The sequence below is a fragment of the Trichomycterus rosablanca genome, chromosome 7 (genome assembly GCF_030014385.1).
Source record: "Trichomycterus rosablanca isolate fTriRos1 chromosome 7, fTriRos1.hap1, whole genome shotgun sequence".
Classification (NCBI taxonomy): Eukaryota; Metazoa; Chordata; class Actinopteri; order Siluriformes; family Trichomycteridae; genus Trichomycterus; species Trichomycterus rosablanca.
Window position 1 is genome coordinate 35120742 of NC_085994.1, and position 27776 is coordinate 35148517.

At 39.1% G+C, this 27776-nt stretch overlaps 1 protein-coding gene across 1 annotated transcript; it reads right to left on the minus strand.

Moving 5' to 3' along the window:
* Nucleotides 1-265: 265 nt before the first annotated feature.
* On the minus strand, nt 266-27776 carry adrb3a (adrenoceptor beta 3a). Its single transcript, XM_062998635.1, has 3 exons — nt 26505-27776; nt 9595-9678; nt 266-1033 (listed from the first exon to the last, which is right to left on the minus strand). The coding sequence occupies exons 1-2, from the start codon at nt 27752-27754 to the stop codon at nt 9648-9650; spliced, it is 1281 nt and encodes a 426-aa protein (XP_062854705.1). The 5' UTR covers nt 27755-27776; the 3' UTR covers nt 266-1033; nt 9595-9647.

The following is a 27776-nucleotide window of genomic DNA, read 5'->3' on the forward strand; positions in this document are numbered from 1 at the left end:
AAGCAAAAAAAAAACATTCGTTTTACTGACACCATCCAATACACCATCTCATACTGAACATACCCAATCAATGGAACTTCACATCACATCTCAATGTCCCAGTTATTGTTGTACAATGTTTCTTTGACTTCCCTGATGCCGTGACCAGAATGCACCCAGAGAAAGACGTTTTAACATTTCACACCCACTAGGCCTAGAGTTCATTCTTATTTTATTTACCAAAAAAAATAGAAAGAAAATAGCAGCACTGAATGGGATGAATAAATGTAATTTTTGTGCACAAAAGACAAAGAAATGGTTTTGTCAGTTCGCAAAGGACTTTACATAAAACAAAACACATCAGCTACCATAGCATTATAGAGCTATACAGACGTGAAGCTGTACGATGTGAAAACCATAAGCTTGTTGCACATTCACAGGTAAAACTGGCGAAGAATAATAATAAATAGAAAATAATTTAACATAGGTACAAAATTTGGTTTCAGCCTATATTTTCTTGTAAAGTAAAAGAGTACATCCATTGTGCTTTAAAAAAAAGTCTTTTAGGTATGTGTGTGCGCAATTTGTTTCAAGTCCTTGCTTGTCATACACGGTTTTGCAGATTTTCAGTGCAGAGACGGGGTCAACGTTTGAGAAATTTCACTATTTATTTGTTTATCCACTTCCACAGATTTAACTTTCACTGAAAGTTAGGTCCGTTTTTTTTTCATTCTCAAAAGATCATGGGTGTAGGACTAGGACCCGGTCTCCTCTGTCCATCTGCTCTTGTGTGTTTGTGCGAGTCCTCTCTCTGTGCGTGCTACAGTGGGATTAGCCTTTCCCATTTGCTTTATCTTGTTTGTGTATTTCATCACAGTCATTTCATGAGCTTCCCTTTGTGGCTCTGCTCTCCGCTGGGCTGGAAACAATATCCATTCTTGGCTGAAATGAGTTTCTCTTTCTCTGTCTGTTTCCGTCGGTCCGTCTTAACGTCTGCCGTCCAGCCAGGCTGTGGTTCCGCAGTTCTTAATATTCCAGCTCGTGTAAGGTGGAACTAGAGATGACAAATAGAGATTTTGTTAGAAGCATTGCCAGACACTTGAAGGATCTTATGGTTAGTATTTTGCATGCTGAATAGTGCAATAGTTTTGGTTTTCACGAACCTTGTGACTTTTGAAAGAAATTACCAAAATTAATGGAACAATCATAAACAGCATGACTCCAGATGCTCTTCATTTAAGCATCCGTAAGTACTTTATGTCTTTAGAATATAGAATAACTAGTTATTTAATCTCAAACTACAAACAAAGCAATTTTAAAAATTTAAACATCCATCCTAATTATTGAGTTCTAGATGTTTCAGCCACACATATTGTTAAAAACAAATGATATGCTTCCAGATTTCTGTTAATACTTTGAGTAAAGCCCTTTCTACTTCAACCTTCAGGGCAGTTGTAGCTGGTTCAAACCCCACCACTGCCAGGTTGCCACTGTTGGGCCCTTGAGCAAGGCCCTTAACTCTCAAGTCGCTTTGGATAAAGCATCTGTTAAATGGCAAAAATGTAAGCTTGACTGTGCATTAAGCAAGGTCCATAGAGACATGGCTTTACCTGCACTGAGCCCTGACTTCAACCCCATTGGAAACCCTTTGTGTTGAATTGAAACATTGATTTCTCATCTAATGTTCACCTTTGACTGAATGGGCCCAAATTCATTCATTCACTCATGAAATTTCTCAACAAGCTTTACATTGGCTTTGGGTTAGAAGCTGCAACCGCAACAAAATCTTCAGCCCAGCCAAGCTTTAGAGTAGCCAATCTGCCTACTGCATGGTTTGGGAGGTGGGAAGATCATGTAGCCTTGTAGAATAAGACTCATTCATCTTGAAGCGTATTAATAAACTCAAAATCTTTAAAGAATCACAAATGGCAAGAAAATTCAATAAGATCTGAGAGAATTGTATATAAAATGCATTAAAGGAAGGGAGCATTTTCCATGCTGTCCCAACTTTTTCTGATTTGGGGTTGTAGTATTTAGCCTATTTGTATTTTACTATATAAAGCAATTACAAAATCACAAATAAGAAGGTTTAAAAATCATTCTTCCAAGATTATCCCTTAAAAGCTGATGAAACTGCAATCTGATGCTCTAAATCTGTTACATTAAATGTCTAGAACGATCAGCACCAGTGACCCTGGAGAACATCTTGTCCCTCGTTTTTCTCTCTTTATTTCCCCTCTGCTCATCTTTTTTCCCTTATGCCAATCTCTGCCTAAACGTCTGATGTCCATCACTTCTGAATGCCCCGGATTCCGATCCTATCTCAACTACTGTACATGTCTCTACAGGAAAGGATAAACAACGATAAGCGCTTATATCCTATCTGAAGGAAAAGGGGAAAACACAAACTGAAAAAATGTTCCAAGAGGCCAAGACCTTAGGGTCAACCCTCAGGGGTGTCAGACTGAAGATGTAATCATGATTTACAATGCCTTCTTTGGGATACTAAGGTCACAGTGTTGGTTAGTTAATATGAATATAATGTAGTTGCATTTGGCAGGCTAGTTTTGAGTGCATCAACAACATAAAATTTTTTTATGTTTGTCAGTTTTCATGTGTGTTCCTTCCTTTGGGGCAGTGGAAGGTCAAGTGCTTCAAGTTTTGCACTTGCGAGCAGAAAGTTAAAATCCTTTGACAGCCAAATCCTCTTAAATACCAAAGCAAGACCTTTAACCCTTGAGTCTCAAGCTCAATTGTTTGATTGATGTTGTGTCGTACATTTTGCTTGCTAAAGTTTAGACAAGTCTTAATCAGTTATAATTGTCCTACCTACTGTATCTTGCCCTGCCTTACCTTTAAACCTTTAATGGTTTGCCTCCAGCGTTTCCAGTTGGACATCCTTAAATAGTGTAACCCACCCTGAGGCTTTAGGTCAGCTGATGCACGCAGGTCAGGTAATCCTAAGGAATTACAATTTTCTCATATTGAACCTAATCTCAAAGGATTCCAGGAATACAAGCCCTGTAAGTCCATTTAAAAACATTCAGATGCATATTACACAAAAAGCAATACCATTACTACCCCATTACTACTAATACTAATAATACTACTACTATTACTACTACTATTACTACTACTATTACTACTACTACTACTAATAATAATAATAATAATGATAGATATAGGTATTATTATTACATTTTATTTTATGATTTAGTTATTTTTATAGTAAATGAATTAAATTTTTTTAAAGTACATTATTTTATTTATTTTAACTTTATATATATTTTTTATTTTATTTATGCTTTTTCTCCCAACCTTTTTAGTGCATCCAATTGCCCAATTGCGTCACGCTTCCTCTCCACTAATGCTGATCCCCGCTCTGATTTGAGGAGAACAAAGCTAACCCTTGCCCCCTCCGTTACTAGGGCAGAACTGAGATTATGAACTGTTATTATCAACTGCTTTATCCTGGTCATGGTCACAGTGCACAGTGGGCCCAGTCCATTCCTAGGCACAAGGCAGGAATAACATATACAGGGTACCAGTGCATCACAGATCTTTGGCCATCCTTTGTTCTTAGACATAGCCAGTCATGTCTGTGTAGACACCTGTCTGGCTGGTAGCACAGATAAAATTCAAACATGGATCTCAGTGGTGATACATCACTGCTCCACCTGAGCACAATACTACTACTACTACTACTACTACTACTACTACTAATAAGAATGATAATAATAATAATAATAATAATAATAATAATAATAATAGAACATTAAACATTTGCCTGTTTTCCCAAAAATAAAGAATAGTTTTATTGTAGCTGGGCTAAATTTACTGTAATTAAATTTGTATTTACTGTGATTAAATTTGTACTTAAATTCAACTAACTTTTGTTTTAAAGTACCTTTTTCTTAAGCTAATTTAATCTATAAATTGTGGTTGGTCATATTTAAAATGAAACAATACAGAGTCCAGACCTTGACCAAAGTAACCTCACACACCGGATCACCACTTAATTCAAGTCAAAGCAGATGGACTGTACAGTCCTTACCACTGTCTCTTAGATTAAGTAATAATTTCACCCTGTATAAAAGTCCTACTATAAAACACAGATTAATACTTCATTCTAAAGCAGTGTACTTATCACACTGCTAATTCCTTGCATAAATAAATGATTTTCTTTTCTTCCGTGATTTACTGCTGTATTTGGTAAAACGGTCCAGCGAGGTGTCAGACCCAGCACACTGCTGATTTCAATGATTAATGGTTTAAAAATATTCGAATCAAGTCTTTCTTGCAACAGCGCCCAGAACGTCCACCTGGCACGCTTCTAATGTTTCTTCATATTAACAATCTCGTTCTAAACGTTTCTCTTTGTTTTTTTTTTCTCTTTCTCTTCTCTGATTCTGACAGATTTTTCCCCCCTTCATGACTGTACTGTAATAAACACGGGTAAACCCGGTAACCTGATGTGAAATATAAAACATCATATAAACACTTCATCAGTCCGAGATTGAAGGGGTTTGTATGTAACAATGGCACCACAGTATAACAATATATCTGATATTATTATATCTTCAGCACGGTACATGTAACATATAAATCAATACAATTCTCTCAATAATCACAATTTTATGTTGCAGTGGCAATAAGGATAAGCTCTATCTTTCTATCACTTCCTCAGACATGGCACCTTTTGTCTGTTGAGTGCCTGTTAGCACAGCTGAGACTCAAATTGTAAGCTTGAGCGAAGGGTCAGCGATTGTCCGGCACCACTGAAGCCGAGAGGGTTAAGGGCCTTGCTCAAGGGCCCAACAGTGGCTGATTTATGATTTGCATATTTGTATATACACCGATTAGGCATAACATTATGACCACCTTCCTAATATTGCCTTGGTCCCCCTTTTGCTGCCAAAACAGCCCTGACCCGTTGAGGCATTGACTCCACTAGACCCCTGGCACCAAGATGTTAGCAGCAGATCCTTTAATTCCTATAAGTTACAAGGTGGGGCCTCCATGGATCGGACTTATTTGTCCAACACATCCCACAAATGCTCGTTTGGATTGAGATCTGGGGAATTTGGAGGCCAAGTCAACACCTTAAACTCGTTGTTGTGCTCCTCAAACCATTCCTGAACCATTTCTGCTTTGTGGCAGGATGCATTATCCTGCTGAAAGTGGCCACAGCCATCAGGGAATACCGTTTCCATGAAAGGGTGTACATGGTCAGAACCAGCATTAACATCTTCAGCAATCTGTTGGATCGGACCACACGGGCCAGCCTTTGCCTTCCTACGTGCATCAATGAGCCTTGGCCGCCCATGACCCTGTCACCGGTTTACCACTGTTCCTTCTTTGGACCACTTTTGATAGATACTGACCCCACAAGAGCTGCAGTTTTGGAAATGCTCTGACCCAGTCGTCTAGCCATCACAATTTGGCCCTTGTCAAACTCACTCAAATCCTTACGCTTGTCCATTTTTCATGCTTCTAACATCAACTTTGATGATAAAATGTTTACTTGCTGCCTAATATATCCCACCCACTAACAGGTGCCGTGATGAAGAGATAATCAGTGTTATTCACTTCACCTGTCAGTGGTCATAATGTTATGCCTAGTTGGTGTATTTATATATTGGTATTATTTACTTATAATCTGCAGAATATAATCTGGTTTAATAGATATATAAAATAAAATACTAATCTAGTTATTATTCTACATAGATTATTTTAACTGGTTTAAACATTCTAACTCAGGGACACTAACATGTTCAGTTTTGTTTTCGACCTGCATGATTCTCGTAACCAGAAAAGTGTTTATTTCCAGTTGGCTATTTATACGTTCTTATCAGATCAGCCTGGCTGTGTAAAACACTGCAATCAGTGTTTCATTCATGTGTGTTTAGAACCGGCTCTGAAAATAAAAAAACGATCATGAGGCATCAAAAAAAGCAGGAGGCAGATGTTTGTAACCTCGGGTTTAATCGCTTGATCCTTTCAGCAGATACACTGCTCAGCTACTGCTGATTGTGATAAATAGGAAGAACAAAGCGTTTAAACTGATTTTTATGGGTTTCGGTTCCCGTTTGTTTTGGCCTTGTGAATTTTCCACTGTGTTTGACATGTCAGGCTTACTTTAAGCTTTCATTTAATTAGAAATAATGCTTTCTTTTAGTGTAGTATCACTAAATACAGGATTAGAGTAGGTCCTGGACCTAACATAATTGAATGCTGTTAATGTGAATTTTAAATAAATCGTTTGCTGCTGCTTTTCTGAATTTCCTTAAGGTTCCCTTCTGATCTTGTTTTAGATTTTTCTTCTGATTTAGGGTTTAAAACAATAACAGAAGACACAGATTGATGACTGGGTTTTGTGTTATTACTTTATCTATGATTTTGTAAAGGTTTTTTCTTTCAACTAAGGTACCTCTAGAGACTTAGACAAAATGAAATGCCCTTTCTGAACAAATATATTGCTTAATATTAATCTATATTTGTATCGCATTGTATTCCAAGCCCTGTTGCATAAAGTATTTTACATATGCATATAATTATTTAAATAATTATACAGTATAATAATAATACAGTATTTTAATTAAACAATTCACAGTCATTCATTTGAATTCATAATAATGACATACATATTTATTTATTTATGTATTAAACTTTTAACGTCATGTTTTACACACTTTGGGTCCATTCATGACAGAAACGGTAATTTAATGTCAAACACAGGCATGGTATCTTCAATTCACCTCACTTGCACATCTTGGACTTGGACTGTCTGTGTGAGGAAACTGGAGCTCCCAGAGGAAACCCACACAGACACAGGGAGAACATACAAACTCCACACAGAAAGGACTCAGGCCGCCCCACCTGGGGATTAAACCCAGGACTTTCTTGTTGTGAGGCAACAGTGCTACTCACTGAGCCACCGTGCCACCTTATACATTTTTAAACATAGATTTAGAGCTTACAGACTCTGGATAAAGTGATTATTAAAGGTCAAAAGAGTGAGACCCTCCAGAATGTTTCTGCCTCTAAAAGCCTCTTTGGCACAGTAACTGTTCATTAAGAGCTGAATGAATTGGGGTTTTATGACTAAGCAGCAATATAAAAGCATCCCAATGTGGTACACAGCACTCCACTGTTGGACTAAGAATCAGTGGAAACACTTGTTTGTTCATTTTTCATTGTTCATTTGCAGCATTTAGCAGACACTTTTATACTTTTATTTTTAAGTGACTAACAATTATGACTAAATGCAATTTAAGCAATTGGGGGTTAAAAGTCTTGCTCAAGAGGCCCAACAGTAGCTACTTTGGCAGTGGTGGGGCATGAACTGGCAACCTTCTGTTAGTCCAGTACCTTAACCAATGAGCTACCGCTGCGCTTGTTTGGTAGTCTAAAAAACAATTCTACAACATTAGTGATTAATCTAGTTAGTGGTGCACCTCAATTGCTACAATTGTGTTTACAGTTTTTAAGTCACTTAGACAAAAGATGAATTGCCCGTTGGGAGCAAGTATAACACACAATAACATAACGGACCTCTGACTTGGGTTCTTGTGACTAAATGGAATGAAATCCCTGCAGTCTAGTAGAAGTCTTTCAAAAGAAGTGGAGGGTGTTAGAGCAGAACCAGCACCACTATTCAAAACATCACTTGTGTAATTTATGTAAGTACATCATTTATTATGTAAGTACATCATTTATATTTTATGTTGTTGCAAAACTGTTGTTGGCAATCTGAGTAGTTGGTTAATGTTCATTTATCTTGAAGGAAGTGCCGAATTTATTTTATATTTCAATTCAAACCCAGATTACAGGACTACCAAAAGTTTGATTTCTAGAAGTACAAAGCATGTCCTGATCAAACAGACCCAGATTTCTGACAGTCCTGAGGTTTGTACCTACAACCGTTTGAGTAATTCCACAGAAATGCAACCACTGAGCTGTGAAAAACTATGTGATTATTATTGTTTTTTTTTTTTTTAAACCAACACTCCATACCCATCATTCACCCCTATGCTCTTTCTTTCTGCTTCAATCACTTTGTCAGCCTTACATCTAAACTTTAGCATAGTTGACTGGACATGCCGGAGTCCCAACAGACCAGCTGCTTTTACAGCCAAACACCATGAGCGCATCTAATGCCACTGAAATAAAAACACTGGCTTGCCAGCTTCCGTGTCGGCATTAGAGTTTAAACTCTCTGAGATATATCGATCCTAGTCTTGCTGTGCTGCCTGCTTCAGCCTGGTCTCACATTATCATATATATTCCAGTACAATAACTGTCATGTAGTGGAACCGAGGCGGGAGGGTGGTGGTATTCGGCATGGTAAAATGTGGGCAAACATTGCATAATAGCTTCTGCACGTAGACTGGCAGGCGCAAACCTTTCCTGTTTAATTTTGTACCCGAGGCTTGATATGTTATGGTTATTCCACCTGCAGTTACAAGAAAAGGTTTGTGTGCCTCTTTTCAAGTACCTACCCAAGTACCTAGATTAGTTCCTTCTAAAATGTGGTTTATTCTTTTCATTAAAGTCATAATAATAGACAGACACACTACAAAATTAAACTAAAATTCTGGTTCCTTTTCATTATATTTAGCATTGCAAACTGTAATTAGAAAGTCTGTTTTTTATAGAAGTCAATAATCCAGACATTCAGGTACTTTTTCCTGGACTGCAAACATGAGTAAATTGGACTGTAATTGTTTATGGAAGAACGTGTTTATGCATTATTTTCCACACACTGAGAGAAGGTCCTCTTTCATTTCCAGTCCATGCTTTAGAGAAGTGGTCATACCAACCAGCGCAAATGCAACTACACATTGTATTTAAATCTAGTAATACCCTCCTTGCAAAAACTACATTTTATTCTGCAAATAGTCATAACAGAGAGCAACATTCGTTTTTCGTTCAAATGTAGATGTAACTGAATGGTATATGTATTCAATAAGGGTTTGGTGTCTTATGTTTCTGATTACACACTTATATAATCATACAATTATATAAAAGCAGCAAATTTTAAACATGCAGGAACTGCCGCTCAGGTAGCGCAGGGGTAAAAACACATGCTGTTCACCAGAGCTGAGATCTCGAATACATCGTATCGAATCTCGGCTCTGCCTGCCGGCTGAGGCTGAGCGGCCACATGAACAACGATTGGCCTGTTGTTCAGATAGGGGCGGGATTAAGCCGGATGGGGACTAGTGCGATTACGACCTCTGCTGACTGGTTGGTGGCGCCTGCACAGAGATGGGAAAGGAGTGAGGTAGAGGGTGTGGCTCTCCGTACACAGCGCTGTACTGCACTGCACCCGTCAAGTGTAGGTGATAAGATGTTCGATTGCTGTGCACGTGTCGGAGGGGGCGTGGAGCAGCCTCGTCCTCCCCAATCAGGAGCAGGGACCGGCATTAGTGAGAGGATGATTGACGGGCAGAAATTGGATGCACTAAAGTGGGAGAAAAATGGGGGGAAAAAAGAAAACAAACAAACAAAAAAAAAACATGTATGAACTGCATTGATTGCCTAAATGCCCCATAATTACAGCCATAAAAAAGCCCCAAAATACTTGTTTACCAGTTTATTAGGTACACCTACCTTGTATGTACAGCCTTACAGATCATCAGCCATCCCATGGTGCTCTCTTTCTGCTAATGGATGGAGTAGATTGGAGCTGACAAACTGTGGATATGAACAGATAGGCTACAGTCAGTAATTCTATACCTACTGTACTACAGGTTCACCAAATTATTGGTCAGTAAGTCCATGTCAGCTATGTGTACCATGCAAATTGGCAAGTGGGTGTGGGTACACTGTAAACCAACCATTACAAATCACCCATTCACAGTTTGATCAGCCTTCACATCTTTGGGAAGCATTTTCCACAAACTTTGTATGGTGTCTGTGTGAATTTGTGCTCTTAGTTGAAAGAGGATTCATGAGGTCAGGTTTGGCTTGCAACCAATGTTCCAATTTAACTGGATTTCTTCCATACCAAAAACTTGTCAGACTATGTGTTTATGGACCTTGCTTTAGGCAAAAGGGTCATGCTAAAACAGAAAAGGCTTCCCAAAACTTGTCACAAAAATTAAAGCGTATAGTTTATTTAACGTAATGATGTTAATTTTTTTGTGTGGCTGAAACACCCAAACTCTATAACTGAAGGGGTGTCCACATACTTTTGCCCTAATATTATACTTTTTTATGCCCCTAATTCATCCACCAGTCAAGGTTTTGTCCTCTTGTTTGGAGTTCATACCCATATCTGTGGCAAGGAGTCCATATGAGACCCTGTTTTTGGGGTGCTAGTAGATTTTTGGGTGGGAATCTTCCTTCCCCGTCAACCAGACTGAAACTGATCATAATGTGCAACTGCGAGTTTATTTATACAATCTAGTACATTTCATTTTATCCTTCAGTCACGTTTACTACCCAGTGGCTTTGTTACTTTTGCACATGTCTTGGAGGAAGCACATGTTAGCCCTTGTCCTACTAGTTGATAGCCATCATGTGTTACAGGGAACTAGTATGTGGGAATTTGCAATGAGTAAAACAGTACATCACTGTTTGGTTGCGACATTTCAAACTGGAAAATGACTTAATGCCTGAAGATGGATTGAAGGTGTGGGTGGTTTGGAGGCGAGTCTTTGCCTTTTCAATTTCCATTGGAAAATGTCGTACATCATCATCTTTCCCGGCACTGTCTGCTTTTTTTGATCGCTCTTAGGACTTCAGCCATGTTTTTTAGCTTATTTGTCAGTTTTTTTCTGAATAATCTATAGAACAGTGGTTTCCGCCAATCAAAATGCCAGTCTTTTACTAATTTACTAAAATCTTTAAAGAAAACATTGAGAAGCTTCCATTTCAGGCAAGACTGAATATTTTAACAGTCAAAACATCAATCAACAGCTGGAGCAGATACCTGCAAGAGTAAACAATCAATCTCTTTATGATGTCTATCATTACTGTCCACAAAATAAATCAAAAAGGGCATAAAAGAGCTCAGTTTGGTACAGCGTGAAGAAGTGAAGATATAAACTACAGCCACACTGCCTAGGTCAGACTGCCATTCTAAACTTACTCAACCAACAAAAACATGGTGGTGGTGTGTTAGTGTGTGTTGTGCTTGTATGAGTGGATCAGACACAGCAGCACTGATGGAGTTTTTAAACACCGTTTCCACTCACTGACGTAAAGTCAGAGACGATCACTCATCTATTGCTGCTGTTTGAGTTGGTCATCTTCTAGACCTTCATCAGTTGTTACAGGACACTGCCCACAGGGCACTGTTGGCTGGATATTTTTGGTTGGTGGACTATTCTCAGTCTAGCAGTGACAGTGAGGTGTTTAAAAACTCCAGCAGCACTGCTGTGTCTGATCCACTCATACCAGCACAACACACACTAACACACCACCACCATGTCAGTGTCACTGCAGGGCTGAGAATGATCCACCACCCAAATAATACCTGCTCTGTGGTGGTCCTGGGAGAGTCCTGACCATTGAAGAACAGCATGAAAGGGGGCTAACAAAGCATGCAGAGAAACAGATGGACTACAGTCAGTAATTGTAGAACTACAAAGTGCTTCTACATGGTAAGTGGAGCTGATAAAATGGACAGTAAGCGTAGAAACAAGGAGGTGGTTTTAATGTTATGGCTGATTGGTGTAATTTGTCGTTTATACAAAAAAGACTACAGGTAGTTAAATTAATCCAAATCTCAGGTTTTATCAACTGTCTGTGTGAGTAGGTTGGGACGCATTTTTCTTTATTTGCACCGACCTGCTTAACATAAATGTTTTTTATGTGGCTGAAACACCTAAACAACATAACTGGAGGGGTGTTCACATACTTTTGCCCATATACTGTACTTTTTATGGCCCAAATTATCCTTCAATCAAGGTTTTGTCCTCTTGTTTGGATTTTGTACCCATATCTGTGGCAAGGAGTCCATGACATTTACATTTTCATTTTCAGCATTTAGCAGACGCTCTTATCCAGAGCGACTTACAGAAGTGCTTCCATAGTGAACATTTCATTCCTTAAGTTTAGATAGACAACAGTCGAAGAACACAACTCTGCTAAAACCTGTTAGAACCAAAGTGCCTTTTTTTTTTTTTTTTTTTTTTTTTTTAATGGAAAAGATTGGAATAAAGTGTTAGTAAATAAGTACAAATCAGCCTAAGTGTTTAGTAAAAAGGTGTGTTTTTAATCGTTTTTTAAAGACAGCAAGAGACTCAGCTGTTCGGACAGACAGAGGAAGTTCGTTCCACCATTTGGGCGCTAGAACAGAGAACAGCCTTGATGCTTGTCTTCCTTTAGTCCTGGATGGAGGCTCAAGTCGAGCTAGACTAGAGGCTCGGAGGTTGCGTGGTACAGAGCGGGGTTTGATTAGACCCCGAAGGTAGCTTGGGGCTGGTCCATTTTTGGCTTTGTAGGCGAGCGTCAGTGTTTTAAACTGAATGCGTGCAGCTACAGGAAGCCAGTGAAGAGAACGCAGCAGTGGGGTGATGTGGCAGTGTTTAGGTTGGTTAAAGACCAGACGGGCAGCTGCATTTTGAATGAGCTGTAAGGGTTTAATAGTGGCCATGGGAGCTCCTGCCAGGAGGGAGTTGCAGTAGTCCAACCGAGAGATTACAAGTGATTGCACCAGAATCTGGGTAGCTTCTCTGGAGAGAAATGGCCGAATCTTCCTGATGTTGTACAGGAGGAACCGGCACGATCTCGTCATGTTGGCTATATAAGGAGAGAAGGTCAGCTGGTTATCCAGGACAACACCAAGACTTCTTACCTTATCAGATGGTCTAATCAGGAAGTCATCCAGAGAAATGACTAGGTCCTGGGTTGGAGACAGATCTCCAGGAATGGATGAAATCGAAACCAAACTGGTTACTGGTTGTTTGCTGTAGGACTGGCTGGAGTTAGAAAACACTCTCAGAATGGATTGATTGTGCAGGGATGTGTATGTATGTTCAACCATGAGAGATGATTTTTGGGTGTGAATCTTCCTTCCCCGTCAACCAGACTGAAACTGATCATATTATGCTACTCTGGAGGTTGGGGATTAATTTTGCTTAATTTGCTCTGGGCTGCTTAACATAAATGTTTGCTTAGTACCTTCTGGTGATCGCGGTGAAGTTGCTGCGAAGTGCACTTAGCTAACGTTGAGCGTCAGTCTCGGAATGGTTGAACATACATACACATCCCTGCACAATCAATCCATTCTGAGAGTGTTTTCTAACTCCAGCCAGTCCTACAGCAAACAACCAGTAACCAGTTTGGTTTCGATTTCATCATAACATACCTGCTGATTACTTCTTCTGTCCTAAAACAGCCATTAACAATTTTCTTTGGAATCAGCACCAGTGAGAGCAGTGACAGGATTTGACTTGTCTGACACTGTGACAGGTTTTATATGCTGCTAGCCAAAACTCATGAAAGACCTGAATGAAACCAGTGATGGCTTGAGCATGATGGTATGAAATCATACATTTGCAAAAGCATGCAATCTGACAAAGGATACTCTGACTAAAGTTACTCCTTTTGTACTTCCTGAACCCTTGTGTGTCTCTTGAGATGCAAGACAGATGCAAGACTTCACATTTGGAAGTGATTTCATCAGCGGCAGCGGCATCTGTCGGCTGAAAGCCCGGGCCGTCTAGCAGAAAACCGTAAAAATATTTTCACTGGTCAGTTTGTACCAGTTCAGTCCCAGGAGTACTAATTGCTCCATTAAAAAAAAAAAAAAGCTTTGTGATGGACACAAAAAAATCATCCACTCCTTTTCATGAACAATCAGACACCTGTGAAAAGTACCTACTGGTATACATACTGTACGCGCTCCCTACGAGGGCTAGAATTGATAAATTGTTTAAATGCTATGCTTTTAAATGTCTTTGTTAAACATTACTCCACGTCTCTGTTAAACATTACTCAAAAGTAAGGGTGTACGTGGCAAATGCAGCAATTCCCTTGTGTGTTGATATGGGTATTGTAAAAGGAAAACAAAAATCTCTGTGTTGACATCAGGCTCCCTGCTTACACGTAAAGCCACAGGTCTTTATCTGCTCGACTTGCAGGCAAAACATCTGCTCAGTCGACCAGAGGATAAACTAAATCTATCCTCATCTGAGCCCCGCCACCTCGAAAACAGGTCTAATCAACCGTCAGGATTTCTTTATTTACGCTACCAAACTTTTACATTAGCAGTGGCTGGGTAACAGATGCCATCCTGACTGAGTCTATCTTTGCCCAGTGTTTCTAAACCAGTCACAACATTCAGTGCAGAATAATATTTGAAATAATATCACAATAACAATAAATGAATGCATATTACATTCTCTTGGGGGTAATTATGGCATACCTGGCATATTATAGCATATATTTATAAATACTGTATTTTGCATTGGCTTTAATTATTCCAGACTTTGATACTGAAATCCCACATGTTCATAACCACATAAAATCAATGTTAATCCATACAATCCATTAATTTATGCATTGTCTGTTTTACCACTGCTTTATCCAATTCATGGGCACTGTGAGCACACGATGGACTGCGGGAGGAAACCGGAGTTCGCAGAGAAACCCCACACAAACAAAAGGGGAACATGCAGACTCAACACAGAAAGGACCCTGACCGCTCTACCTAGGGATCAAACCCGGGACATTCTTGCTGTGAGGCGACCCGACCAAGCCACCCTGTTACAAATCACCAAGAATTAAACATTTAATAATAAATGGAAAATATTATTATTCATTATTAAATATGAATAATTTAAATATTATTAATTATTATTAAAATAAATGACAAATAAAGACTAGTAAAAATAAATGGGAAATAAGGACTAGTCAAATATAAATAGGAAATAAAGACTAGTCAAAAATGACTAGTCCCTATTATCGATTTATTTTTGACTAGTCCCTATTTCCCATTTATTCATTGAATTAATTTTATTTTCCCATTTTCAGCTATTTTTACTCTCTACTCGCTGAACCCCAGCACCCCCCACTTCATTCCATGCCTATGGTCATTTACCAACACCTGTTAAAATCTTTCCAGATGACTGGAGGCTGTTTGACCAGCTAACTCCAAAATCCTGATACCCATCTGAGTTTGAAAAGAAGCCGAACAGGCCAGTTTAGACCTGCCAATGTGCTACTGAATCGTGAATGGTGAATATAAAAAAAGCATAATGATTGATTACATCAACAGCGCGCCACAGTGGGTTGCGTGCACCTCTGATGGATTTGGGCTTAGACGTTAAACACACACTCTGACATCAGCCTTGAACTCGGCTCCGGTCACAGTAGCTGACAGACATAATTGGAAAAGTGGGAGAAGAGATTATAAAACCACTGGCACTTATTTAAAAAAATAAATAAATAAAAGAGATTTTGGAATCTCCTTAGTGGTGCCTGCAGGAACGGTCTGCTGTGTAATAGGAGGAGAGCGGAGGTTGGGCTGAAAAAAACAGTCGTGCCTTGGCACCAGAAGGATGGACATGTGAAGGCGGCTCTGTGTAGTTTCAGTAAATGCTTGTTTGGCTGGTTTTGAAACTCCCGCCGTGCTTATGCCAAGTGACCGAGTATGTGTTGAAATGGCGTGAAAGCAATTCTCAGGCCAAGAAATACAGCGAAGGAAAGTACCACTAAACAGGTGATTTTAAATCATTTACAATAATTGCTTAAAATTTTCTTCGGCCAAATTAAGTTTGCTCAGAATGCCAATAGTTACATCTGTTCATTTGTCACAGCTCGACATAAGCAGGATTTCACTACCAAAGTCTTAGTTTACATTATATTCTCAATCATTTATAAAACAGTCATCATTTGTGGCCTAATGGTTTTGCAGTTGTGGTATTTAGACACTCTTTTATGCAGAGTAAAATAAATTTTAACACTCACTATTTTAGCTTTGTCAAATCTGAAGAAAAGAGTAATAAATGCCCCTCAGAATTAATGCATATGGAAGGTGTAACAATATTTGAGACGTATTTGATCTACATACTGTGGTAATATCTTCATATATTACCTCATTGCTTACTCTATCTTCCTCTTTCCTGTACTCCTCCTTTGGTCTTTCATTAACAGCCCAGAGCAGGGTGTAGTAATCAGCGGCCGACATGTGTTTGCTAACACACCACATATGGTTCAGCGCACAGGTTCTGAAGAAACGGAAAAAGTGTTTCAAGCATCACTGATTCCTTCCTCCTTTTCTTCTCTTCTGATTAAAGCAGGAACAGAAATATTGTCTAAAATAACTAAAACGGTCAGCTGGTACCCCACATCTAATCTGATGTTAAGATTATCTCATGTCATTTTAATTTGAATAAGTGTGCCAAGATAAATGTTTACAGTAAATTATTTGACAAAATCCAGTAGCACCAGAGGAGAAACTGGTAAACAAAATAGCCACAAAGGGTCATACTTATCCCTCATGTACAGTATGTTCCGTTTTTTTTCCCATGTCATGTCCCACATGGTATCATAGCAGATCAATACCAGTAGCAAACGTGTCTGATCTGTATGAAAATACGGCCCACCATCAAAAGCACCAAATGTAAGCAAACTGTAGATAAGGATCCGTTATGGTCTGGTAAACCAAACACATTTATTTAAACAAATAGCAACAATAAACATATGCAAATATTTACACAGTGTACGAAGAAGTGCTTTTATGCTTTTTAGATTCCTTCATCCATCTATTATTATTGCTTACATAAAATTTAGATGTTTTCTGAGCCTTTGAATTGGCCCCTATAGCTACCTAACTTGAAAATCTGTGGGTGGTTTTTAAACATGCTGGGCATGCAGTACGGTCCTGCAATAGCTAGAGTTTTGCAGGATAGAGTGGATGAAAATTTGTCCTAGCTAGGAATAACAATAAAAAAAAACCATTCAAGCTGTGATACCAGCCATCAGGGGTTACTACACCGCCAAGGCATAACATTATGACCACTGACAGGTGAAGTGAATAACACTGATTATCTCTTCATCACAGCACCTGTTAGTGGGGGGGATATATTAGGCAGCAAGTGAACATTTTATCCTCAAAGTTGATGTGTTAGAAGCAGGAAAAATGGACAAGCGTAGGTTTAGCCATCACATGCTAAACTCACATGATAATTTACATGCAGGGGCAATTAACAGTAATTTGTCCATCATGGACACACTGGCATGTTTTGGAAATCACATACTTCCATACTGAACAGTATGCGAAAGCAGTACGCGAGAGCGGGTAGCGTGTCCGAATACGTACTGTAGTATTCATTAAACAGTACTTGAAAAGTACCTGGATGACCTACTGCACGTCGGACACAGCCTATGTTTTGTGAAAGGAAACGAAGTATCTACAAACTACTAAGAGCCTCACAAAAGAGAAAGAGAGAGAAACTCAAATCTGCTGTATGCATTTCTATGTGTAGGTGGAAAGTTTATTGAGTTTGGCAATAAAATCATCAGCAGAGGACAAGCTGACGTTCTCAAGGTAATATAAACGCCAGTATGTACTGTATATGTCCACAGCATGGGAAGAGAATTTACGAGAATGTTCTGTGAACGGTGCACATAAGGCTGAATGTAAGCTCAATGTGATAAGATAATGTTGTATTCTTTAAACTGTAATTCTGACGCCTGGTTCGTGTTAAAAAGATCATGTGACATTCTGTATGGACAGATAGATCACGTATGTACAAATAAACCAGTGGAAAATGGTGTGATAGGGAGTTTTAAGTAATGTAAAGAATTTTTCAATGGACCATTCACAGCACTGTGATGACACTAATGCCACTGCAATAACATAGTAGTGTGTAATGTGTCAAACACATACAAGTGTAGCAGGTGCAGCAGTGTTGTTGGGATTTTTAAACTAGTGCTCCAACAAAAAAAAAAGGCAACAGCATCCTGTGATCAGAAAGTGTCCAGTGATAATAGATTAGAGTAAGATTACCACATGTGGGTATGTGTTCCTAAGAAAGAGGCCAATAACTTTAATTTACATTTGAAAATCCCAACGACACTCCTGCACCAGAATAACACAAACTACCATGTCATTACCACATTAGTGTCACTTCATTGCTGAGAATTGTTCACTGGTGTCAACCAATATAAATACACCATGTACCCTGGATCTTTAGTCTTTAGCTGGTAAACAGCCTCTTTAGGGAAGTGGAAACGTTGCTGCTGAGTGATAAAGTTTATCAGTGGTTGTGTGTGTTGGTGTGGCGGCCGAGAGGCACTGCCAATTTCAAAACGACTACAGCGGCCATGCGTTACTCACGCTACTAAACATTCGCCTGAGAGCGTGGATTAGATAGACAGGAGCTGGCACATCGAATCAGCTTCTTGAAAGGAGCCACGTGGTTGTCCGTGAGAGAGGGGCCTCTGTACCTCTTTACTAAGACCAATGTGAGCTCAAGCCCCATTCATTTCTCTAGGAAACTAGAAACTGGATTTCTTTAGAATTTGACTCAGTATTGCCAGTGTTTTCTATCTGCTGTGATCAGTAATTTGTATTATATTAACACAAGGTTCATCAGTTCACAAGTTTAATGTCAAACACAGTCATGGACAATTTTGTATCTCCAATTCACCTCTTGTGCAGGTCTTTGGACTGTGGGAGGTAACCAAAGCGCCCGGAGGAAACCCACGCAGACACAGGGAGAACTCCACACAGAAAGGACTCGGACCGTCCTACCTGGGGATTTAACCCAGGACCTTCTTGCACTGAGCCACCGTGTAGAGAAAGTGTTCACAAAAAAATTAATTAATTAATTAATTAATAAAAATAAATAAATTAATACATAATAAAATTACATACATATTAAATTTTAAATATGTACTTAATTAAAAATAATGTTAACTCTGCATTTGAGTGAAAAGAGTATTATTAAATACTGTTATTAAATAGAGTATAATGTATTATTTACTTATTATTATTATTATTTACTATTATTATTACTATTATTACTTATTTAATTTATTAGATTATAATATATCCAAGAACTGTGTAACTTATTTTTATAACTCTGTTAAATACCTGGACTATTAGCCAGTAGTAAACAAAAGCATGATAAAATATTTTCCACAGCTAGCTAGTTACCTAGCGTGCTAGCCTGCTAAATAGCTGCTAATAAATAACTCAGTTAAACGAATAAAATTTTTATCAAATTAGATATGCTAAAGTGGCTATTGCTAAATTGTGTGCAGACTGTGTACTACGTAGTGTCAGAATAATGAAGACTTGATTGAAAATATCATTTTACAAACTGTTTAGTACATCAGTATGAAGTTTGCTATAGACAGCTGCTTTGGTTTAACTGCTGTTAATCCCTTTAAATCTGATAAGTAAAATCTGGACTCATACTGAAATGACAAGTGTCTAATTGTGTGACATGCACAGTTAATTAGCAGGGGTGCTAAGACTGTGGATATGATAGCTTGTCATTTCCACTTTTCTTCAGTGCTAGAAGAAATATGCTAGTACTAGTAGATATATTTCACACATCTTCAGTGTAACAGCAGTAAACACAGACACCCACAGTCTTTTTTCTTCACTTTATGCCTAAACACTTTATTTGTTGTGGCTGAGTTCTAATCATTACTTCTTCACTTTGCAGGGCACTGTTAATCAGAATGTTTTTCAAGCAATTGCTAACGATGCATGTGTTCTCCACCCTAGTAATTGGTGTTTTTAAAGGATTTAATTTTCCAAAACACCCATCCTGAGTCCTCAATCCTCAGAGAGTCAATAAGCTGGACTACCATGAACCTGTTGGTGAGTGACTTGTTTATTTAGATGTATTAAGTATTCAAATTATTAGATGTTTTAAAATGTCTAGCACTTAATTCATAATGGGTTTAATAGATTAACTGTATCATGTAATTATATGCTGCCCTCTTTAGATGAATAAGATGGCATTTTTGTATCAACCATTCAGTGTAACAACAACCCAACCCTATTTATGCTGATTAAAAAATAATAATAAAATCAAGTGGTAATTTAGTCATATCAGATGTATTGTTGTCTATGTCGCCGACACGGTAATAACTCATTTTATTAAAATAGAAATATACAAATCTGCCCTATGCTTTCTAAAATTACAAATCTAATTTAGACATGCACAGCATTCATGCTGGCTAAGGAGAACTACAGACTAACACAGGTTCGTTTAAAAAATAAGCAAAAAGCTAAAAAGCTATTTCTTTCACCAGTCAGTGGTGGATTTCTACACACATGGAGGAACCTGCTAGCATCAGCATTCACACCAGACATGCTAACGAAATAGAAAGCACGTCAGTGTGCAGACAGTTTCAATGTGGTTTATATGAAGGGCCTCGCACTGTTCTTAGCACTGATTTAATTTCACATAGCACAGCTTAGCCACACCTGGAGAGGCTCATGCATTCCTGACAGTGTTAGTCTTCTTTTTGCTGCTGGAACTGGGAATATTGAACTTTTTAGGGGATTTGCCCATGAACCCAACACTCCCCATCTGTATTTTTTGTAACACTATCAATTTACTGTTTTTTTCAGCATAAGTAGCATTCTAATATACACCGATCAGGCATAACATTATGACCATTTTATCAGCTCCACTTACCATATAGAAGCACTTCGTAGTTCTACAATTACTGACTGTAGCCCATCTGTTTCTCTGCATGCTTTGTTAGCCCCCTTTCATGCTGTTCTTCAATGGTCAGGACCCCCACAGGACCACCACAGAGTAGGTATTATTTGGGTGGTGGATCATTCTCAGCACTGCAGTAACACTGACATGGTGGTGGTGTGTTAGTGTGTGTTGTGCTGGTATGAGTGGATCAGACACAACAATGCTGATGGAGTTTTTAAACACCTCACTGTCACTGCTGGACTGAGAATAGTCCACCAACCAAAACTATCCAGCCAACAGCACCACATGGGCAGCGTCCTTTGACCACTAATGAAGGTCTAGAAGATGACCAACTCAAACAGCAGCAATAGATGAGTGATCGTCTCTGACTTTACATCTACAAGGTGGACCAACTAGGTAGGAGTGTCTAATAGAGTGGACAGTGAGTGGACACAGTATTTAAAAACTCCAGCAGCGATGCATAATGTTATGCCTGATCGGTGTACATTGAACACACATTTACATTTTTAGCATTTAGCAGACGCTTTTATCCAAAACGACCTACAGAACTGTGACAGTGTGTTGTTTAAGCAATTGAATGTTAAGGGCCTTGCTCAAGGGCCTAACAGTGGTGAACTGGCAGTGGTGGGGTTTGAACCAGCAATCTTTTGATTACTAGTCCAGTACCTTAACCACAGTTTATGTGGCATGTTTGTGCCAAAATGCAAAAATATGCCTCTTTTCTTCATACACATGCAAAAACAAGTAAACCCGGTGTAAACCAGATGTGTTGCTACGAGCGCTTGCTTCAAATTCTTGTGCACAATATATATTCTGTATTTTTTGTCTGTCTGAGGTTTCGCACGCCCACCCTTATTTAACATCTGTGTTAAATCCCCTTTCTAGGAACCTCTTTTTCTGTTAACCCCTTTAGTACTGCACAATACCCAGGTGGTAAAGGTGTTTTTACTTTTTGGAAGTGGGTGTACTGAACCTTAAAAGTGCCCACCACAACTAAAGCCCAAGGCGCTCTTTTAGGTGGCACTATAGTCTACACCACTAAAGCCCAAGATGCTCTTTTAGGTGGCACAACAGTCTACTGCACAACAGCGTTTGAAGCGTTTCAGCGGGCTACCATTTTAACTAAATTGGACCTGCGCAGCATGTACAATCTTAATCAGATTAGGCAGAGGGAAGAGTGGAAGACTGCATTTATCACCCCAGTGGGTCACTACGAGTACCTTGTTATGCCTTTTGGGAATAACGAGGTGGTCTTTTAGGTGGCACAAGTCTACTGCATTAAAACCCAAGACGCTCTTGTAGATGGCACAACAGTTTACTGCACTAAAGCCCAAGGCGCTCTTTTAGGTGGCACAACATTCTACTGCACTTAGCCCAACACCACTAAAGCCCAAGGTGCTCTTTTAGGTGGCACAACAGTCCATTGCACTAAAGCCCAAGGTGCTCTTTTAGGTGGCACAATGGTCTACTGCACTTTGCCCACCACCACTAAAGCCCAAGGTGCTCTTTTAGGTGGCACAATGGTCTACTGCACTAAAGCCCAAGGTGCTCTTTTAGGTGGCACAATGGTCTACTGCACTAAAGCCCAAGGCGCTCTTTTGGGTGGCACAACAGTCCATTGCACTAAAGCCCAAGGTGCTCTTTTAGGTGGCACAATGGTCTACTGCACTTTGCCCACCACCACTAAAGCCCAAGGTGCTCTTTTAGGTGGCACAATGGTCTACTGCACTAAAGCCCAAGGTGCTCTTTTAGGTGGCACAATGGTCTACTGCACTAAAGCCCAAGGTGCTCTTTTGGGTGGCACAACAGTCCATTGCACTAAAGCCCAAGGTGCTCTTTTAGGTGGCGCAATGGTCTACTGCACTTTGCCCACCACCACTAAAGCCTGAGTCTCAGCACTGTCACCAAGATGAGGAATCACCACCTTGCTGCTGCAAAACAAACACCTGCTGCCTGGTAACAGTGCCAACACAAAGGTAAAATAATACAGAGGATGAAATCTGGCCCTCAGTATGTGCTCTCTGTGGAAAACAGTGCAAGTGTTGACTGAAGCGCATGCCAGCCTGCTCTACTCAAACCGTGTGGGGTCCTGCAACCAGCAGAGGTTGCCGAAGTCCCACTAACCCGTCACCTGTCAGAATTACAGTCACGGTGTATTTGACATTAGCACAAAGCTAACATCTAAAACACAAAGGCACTGCATGAGAATGCCGATGACTTGGCTTTGTATCTCAGCTCTGGTCACTGCATGTGAGTGGTAGGCTGTCACTGTGTCTGTGTGGGTCTCTTTAGCTCCAGGGTCCTGACAACATGGGTTTAAACCTCACCCTTGGTTACTGTCTGTAATCTTTCTGCCATATTGCCTTTATGTATGGGTGGGTGTCTTTGTTAAGTATGGGTGCTGCACAGCTCCAGGGGTTTTATGACATGGGTTTGAATTTCACCTCTGGTCATCTTGGGTCTGTGAAGTGTTTGGCATGTTTTTACTTACATCCATGGATGATTGTGGCTTGTAAACCTTACATGAAATCCATAGAGACATAGTAAGAACATGCCAAACTCCATACACATACAGATGTGCTGTACACTTCCTACTGTGTTAGTACGCTCTCAACATCTCATTCAGTGTGTTGGCACTTTTTATAGCTTATATAAAACATATAAGCTTCCAAGTTTGTGGCCCCTACCAGTGTCAGCATGACTGACCCACTGTGCATGAAGCAAGGCCCATTAAGACACGGCATGTCGAATTTGGCATGAAGAGACTCCAGTGGCCTGTAGAGATCCCTGACCTCAACCCCACATTACATTTAAGACCATATGGAACATCAGCTGCAAGAAAGGCAAGTTTCTGACCTGACAAATGCTCTTCTGCAGAAGAGTGGACACTGTTATAGCTGCAAGGGAGGTTAATATCAATGCCCATAGTTTTTTAATGGGACCGTTCAAAAGATTGTCCATTTTTGGTTCAACAAAATATACACATGGTTTTTCTGAGGTTGCTTGAACTCTATTATATTATTTTATTTTATTTATTTTATATTATATTATGTTATTTTATATTTTAATATATTATTTTAATTATATTTATATAATTATATTTTTAATTATATTATACTGTATTGTATTATATATTATATTAACTATATTACCTTTTTATTGTATCTGCATAAACCGGATGGTCACACCACTTGACATTTTATTTATTTATTTATTTTAAGTGGGTGCAATGTATTTATTTATTTATTTATTTATATATATTTATATTATGTATAGTACATTTAAATAGAAGTAATAGACTTCCATTGACATCCTAATATTAATAAATAAAAATAAACAATTATAATAAATATTGAGCTAAAACACGCAGTATCAGGTTAAGCACTTTGAGTAGACACTACACTTGCTTGTGTACTTAAATGACTTCTGTAAAACTCCTAACTGCTAAGAGGAAACCAAAATTTGCCAGTCAGACTAATTCATGGTGACTTTTGAAGAAAGAAAAATTGCAGGGGGTAGCGAGTGATCTCTCCAAAACCACGTCTGAAACCAGAATTTACTGCTTACATGACCACAAGTGCTGGTGCTTATGAGCCGACCATCTGTAGTTGTTTTTCCTGTGTAAAATTTAGCGAGCATTCCACTATGAGCCACACCGTACCATACCGTAGGTGAAACGGTCTGCAACAGCAGCCTGAAACCATTTCCTACTTCCACTTAGAGTGCTCTTCTTACTAATCTTTACCCTTAGAGAACACATTTATCACTTCAGGTGATGGAGAACTATTTGCCAAAAGTATGTGAACACCGCTCCTAAATATTAAGTTCAGATATTTTAGCCACACCCATTGCTAACAGGTGTATAAAATCGTATATATGTATATACACTGATCAGCCATAACATTAAAACCACCTCCTTGTTTCTACACTCACTGTACATTTTATCAGCTCCACTTACCATATAGAATCACTTTGTAGTTCTACAATTACTGAATGTAGTCCATCTGTTTCTCTGCATGTTTTTTTACCCTGCTTTCATCCTGTTCTTCAGTGGTCAGGACCCCCACAAGACCACTACAGAGTAGATATTATTTAGGTGGTGGATCATTCTCAGCACTGGAGTGACACTGACATGTTGGTGGTGTGTTAGTGTGTGTTGTGCTGGTATGAGTGGATTATACACAGCAATGCTGATGGAGTTTTTAAACACCTCACTGTCACTGCTGGACTGAGTCCACCAACTAAAAACATCCAGCTAATAGCGCACCGTGGGCAGCGTCCTGTGACCACTGATGAAGGTTTACAAGATGACCAACTCAAACAGCAGCAATAGATGAGCGATCGTGTCTGACTTTACATCTACAAGGTGGACTAACTAGGTAAGACTGTCTAATAGAGTGTACAGTGAGTGGACACAGTATTTTAAAACAAAAATGTAGGGCCACAAATTTCCATAGAAAATGTCCACCTTCAAAAGAGAAGGTTGATATAGCCACAAACAACTCAACATATTAATGATTATGGTTTTGGAACAGGATGTCTCTCAAACTCATGGTCAGGTGTCCACATACTTTCGGCCATATAGTGTACATACCCACTCTATTTAAAACATGTCATACAGCAATGTTATGTAATAAGTTAAAATCTAGGACTACTCTAATAGTCTCTTTTATAATGGCTTTATAGCAGAGCATCTGACTAAAGAGCAAAGATTGCACACGATCTCAGAAGAAAGGTTCTTCAGAGTGATGCTATAGAAGAATCACTTTTTAAAAGCTGTTCCAATTTTTAGTGTCAGTGAAATGAAAATGATTCACCACCATAATGGATTTTTTATTTTATTTGCAGCTACAAAAAATATATTTCTTTTTTAAAAAACATTTTTTATGACATCAATGGACAGAACCGTTTCCACCACCCACATTTATCATTATTATTATTATTATTATTATTATTATTATTATTATTACTATAAATAAAGACTAAAGGTATGCTGTGGTCCATATTTTACATTTTTAGATTTCTTTAGGGCTTTTAAAATTAATATTTTAATTATTTTCACATTTTATTTTAGTTAAATTCAAAAGGCTATTAATTTAATAAATGTGTTTAACCAATTTATTGAAAATAAAAATAAATAATAAATAAATAAATGAGTACTAATTAGCTTGTATGAACCATTTGATTGTTGGTATATTTGGTCAAAAATTTTTAATCACTATGAATTGAAAAATGGTTGTTTTTTTGGATTTTATATTTATTCTTTTGAAAAACATCCTCTGTTACTCACAGAAATGTGGAATCAGCAAAGCAACAACATGTTATTTAAATTGTCAAGTTAAAAAGTGACATTATGACGTGATGACGTGATGGCTTGCTAAAGGTCAGATTAATCACATTTTATTTGTAGCTTCTTAAATTTAGTAATAATATTAATAATAGCTCTTCTTATGGGTTGTCAGGACAAAACAACAGTTGCTATAACGCTCTCTGTATTACATTTTATTCATTTGTATATTTCCTTTTCTCTTTACTTATATTTCATAGAAATACTAACAGTTTTTGGGGGATGACAACTCACAGTTGGACCAAATTTTAGTTGTTTGTGTTAGTTCTATTGACTGACTTCTCCACATAGGTCTCTTTGGGTTTTTTATGACACCCTTACTCTTGCTTACTCTTCTATGTAAAATATACATATATAAAGGTTTGTAATTATTTGTAGTGCCATTTATGAAAGTCATATGTTCTAACATGCCATCATTCATAATGACCTACACATGGTTAAACTTTAAAGACCATTTTACAGGATTACAGTTATGTTCATTGGCTTGGACATGAAAGTTAAACCCCCAAAAACTCATTGGTACTTACAATTCAGTCTCCGTTTCTGAGAAGTAGCTGAAGTGTGTGCTGCCATTTGAATGTTGTGGATATTGCATGCTGCCATTTGAATGACTGCTTCCCAGACTTTCCTCACCGTCCTCCTGTGGCACCGGCTCCGGCCTCGTCCCCTGTGAGCTTGCCTGCTTCTGGAATGGTCCAGATGCGCTTGCATTTGTCGAGCCATGAAAGCAGGGACACCATGTCCTAAGTTCCTTATAAAGGGAGTTCAAGCTTGGAAGCTGCAACCAGGGGCAGCCTAGAAGGCTCTTGAAGGCTGTGCGAAATTCCTGGCTCCTGCAGTAAATGATGGGGTTCAGGCCAGAATTGATGTAGCCGAGCCAGTTCAGTGAGCGGAAAACCCACTGTTTTACCAGGTCCCGATTGATGGCGCTGATGATGTTGGCTACGAAGAAGGGCAGCCAGCAGAGTGTAAAGCAGCCCATGATGATCCCCAGGGTCTTTAAGGCCTTGTGCTCCTTTACTACACTTAATTTGGAAGGCCGTCTGCGTGAGTTTTTTCGTTTACCATTTGAAGTTACGCCAATGCTAATTGTTGATGGGAGGTTGTTATTGCCGTGACTGGCGAGACTCTCGTTCTGAAACCGCTGCCGATTCTTGTCTATGAGTTGAACCTGCTTGGTAGCGATTACAAACACCTTGGTGTAGACGAAGATCATGATGAATAGAGGAATGTAGAATGATATTACCGAAGACCCAATCGCAAAGGACTTGGTGGCCACAAAATCACAGCAACTAGCGTTATTGTAGCACTCCCGTGCTTTTGTATCATTGGCCTGCCACATATTGGTCATAATCGGGGGAAAAGACGTGAGAGCGGACACGATCCACACTACACAGACGATCATTCGAACCCTCCACTTGTTTAGCAGCACCTTGTGCCGCAGAGGCTTCGTGATGGCTATGTACCGGTCCACTGCGATTGCACAAAGCGTCTCAATGCTCGCTGTCACGCAAAGAATGTCCACGGATGTCCAGATATTGCACCAAGTCTTATCGAGCTTCCAATCACCTGTTACAACAATGGTGGCGCCGAGCGGCACCACCATGACCCCCATAATAAGATCTGCGCTTGCCAATGACATGATGAAGATGTTGGTTACAGTCTGCAGCTGGGAAGTCCGTGCTATTGCGATGATGACCAGCAGGTTTCCCAGGATGATGATCAAAATAATGATGACCACGAGGATCAAGATCCCAAGGTTAAACGTGCTGTTCATGTTTGCAAAAACAGGTCCCTGA

Excerpts from the sequence above, each read along its gene's own strand:
- adrb3a (XM_062998635.1), bottom strand. The coding sequence starts at position 27,754 with ATGAACAGCACGTTTAACCTTGGGATCTTGATCCTCGTGGTCATCATT. Across the intron at positions 9,679-26,504 it reads TCAGAAACGGAGACTGAATT|TTTGTCAGCTCCAATCTACT; the intron begins GTAAGTACCAAT and ends TCATATCCACAG.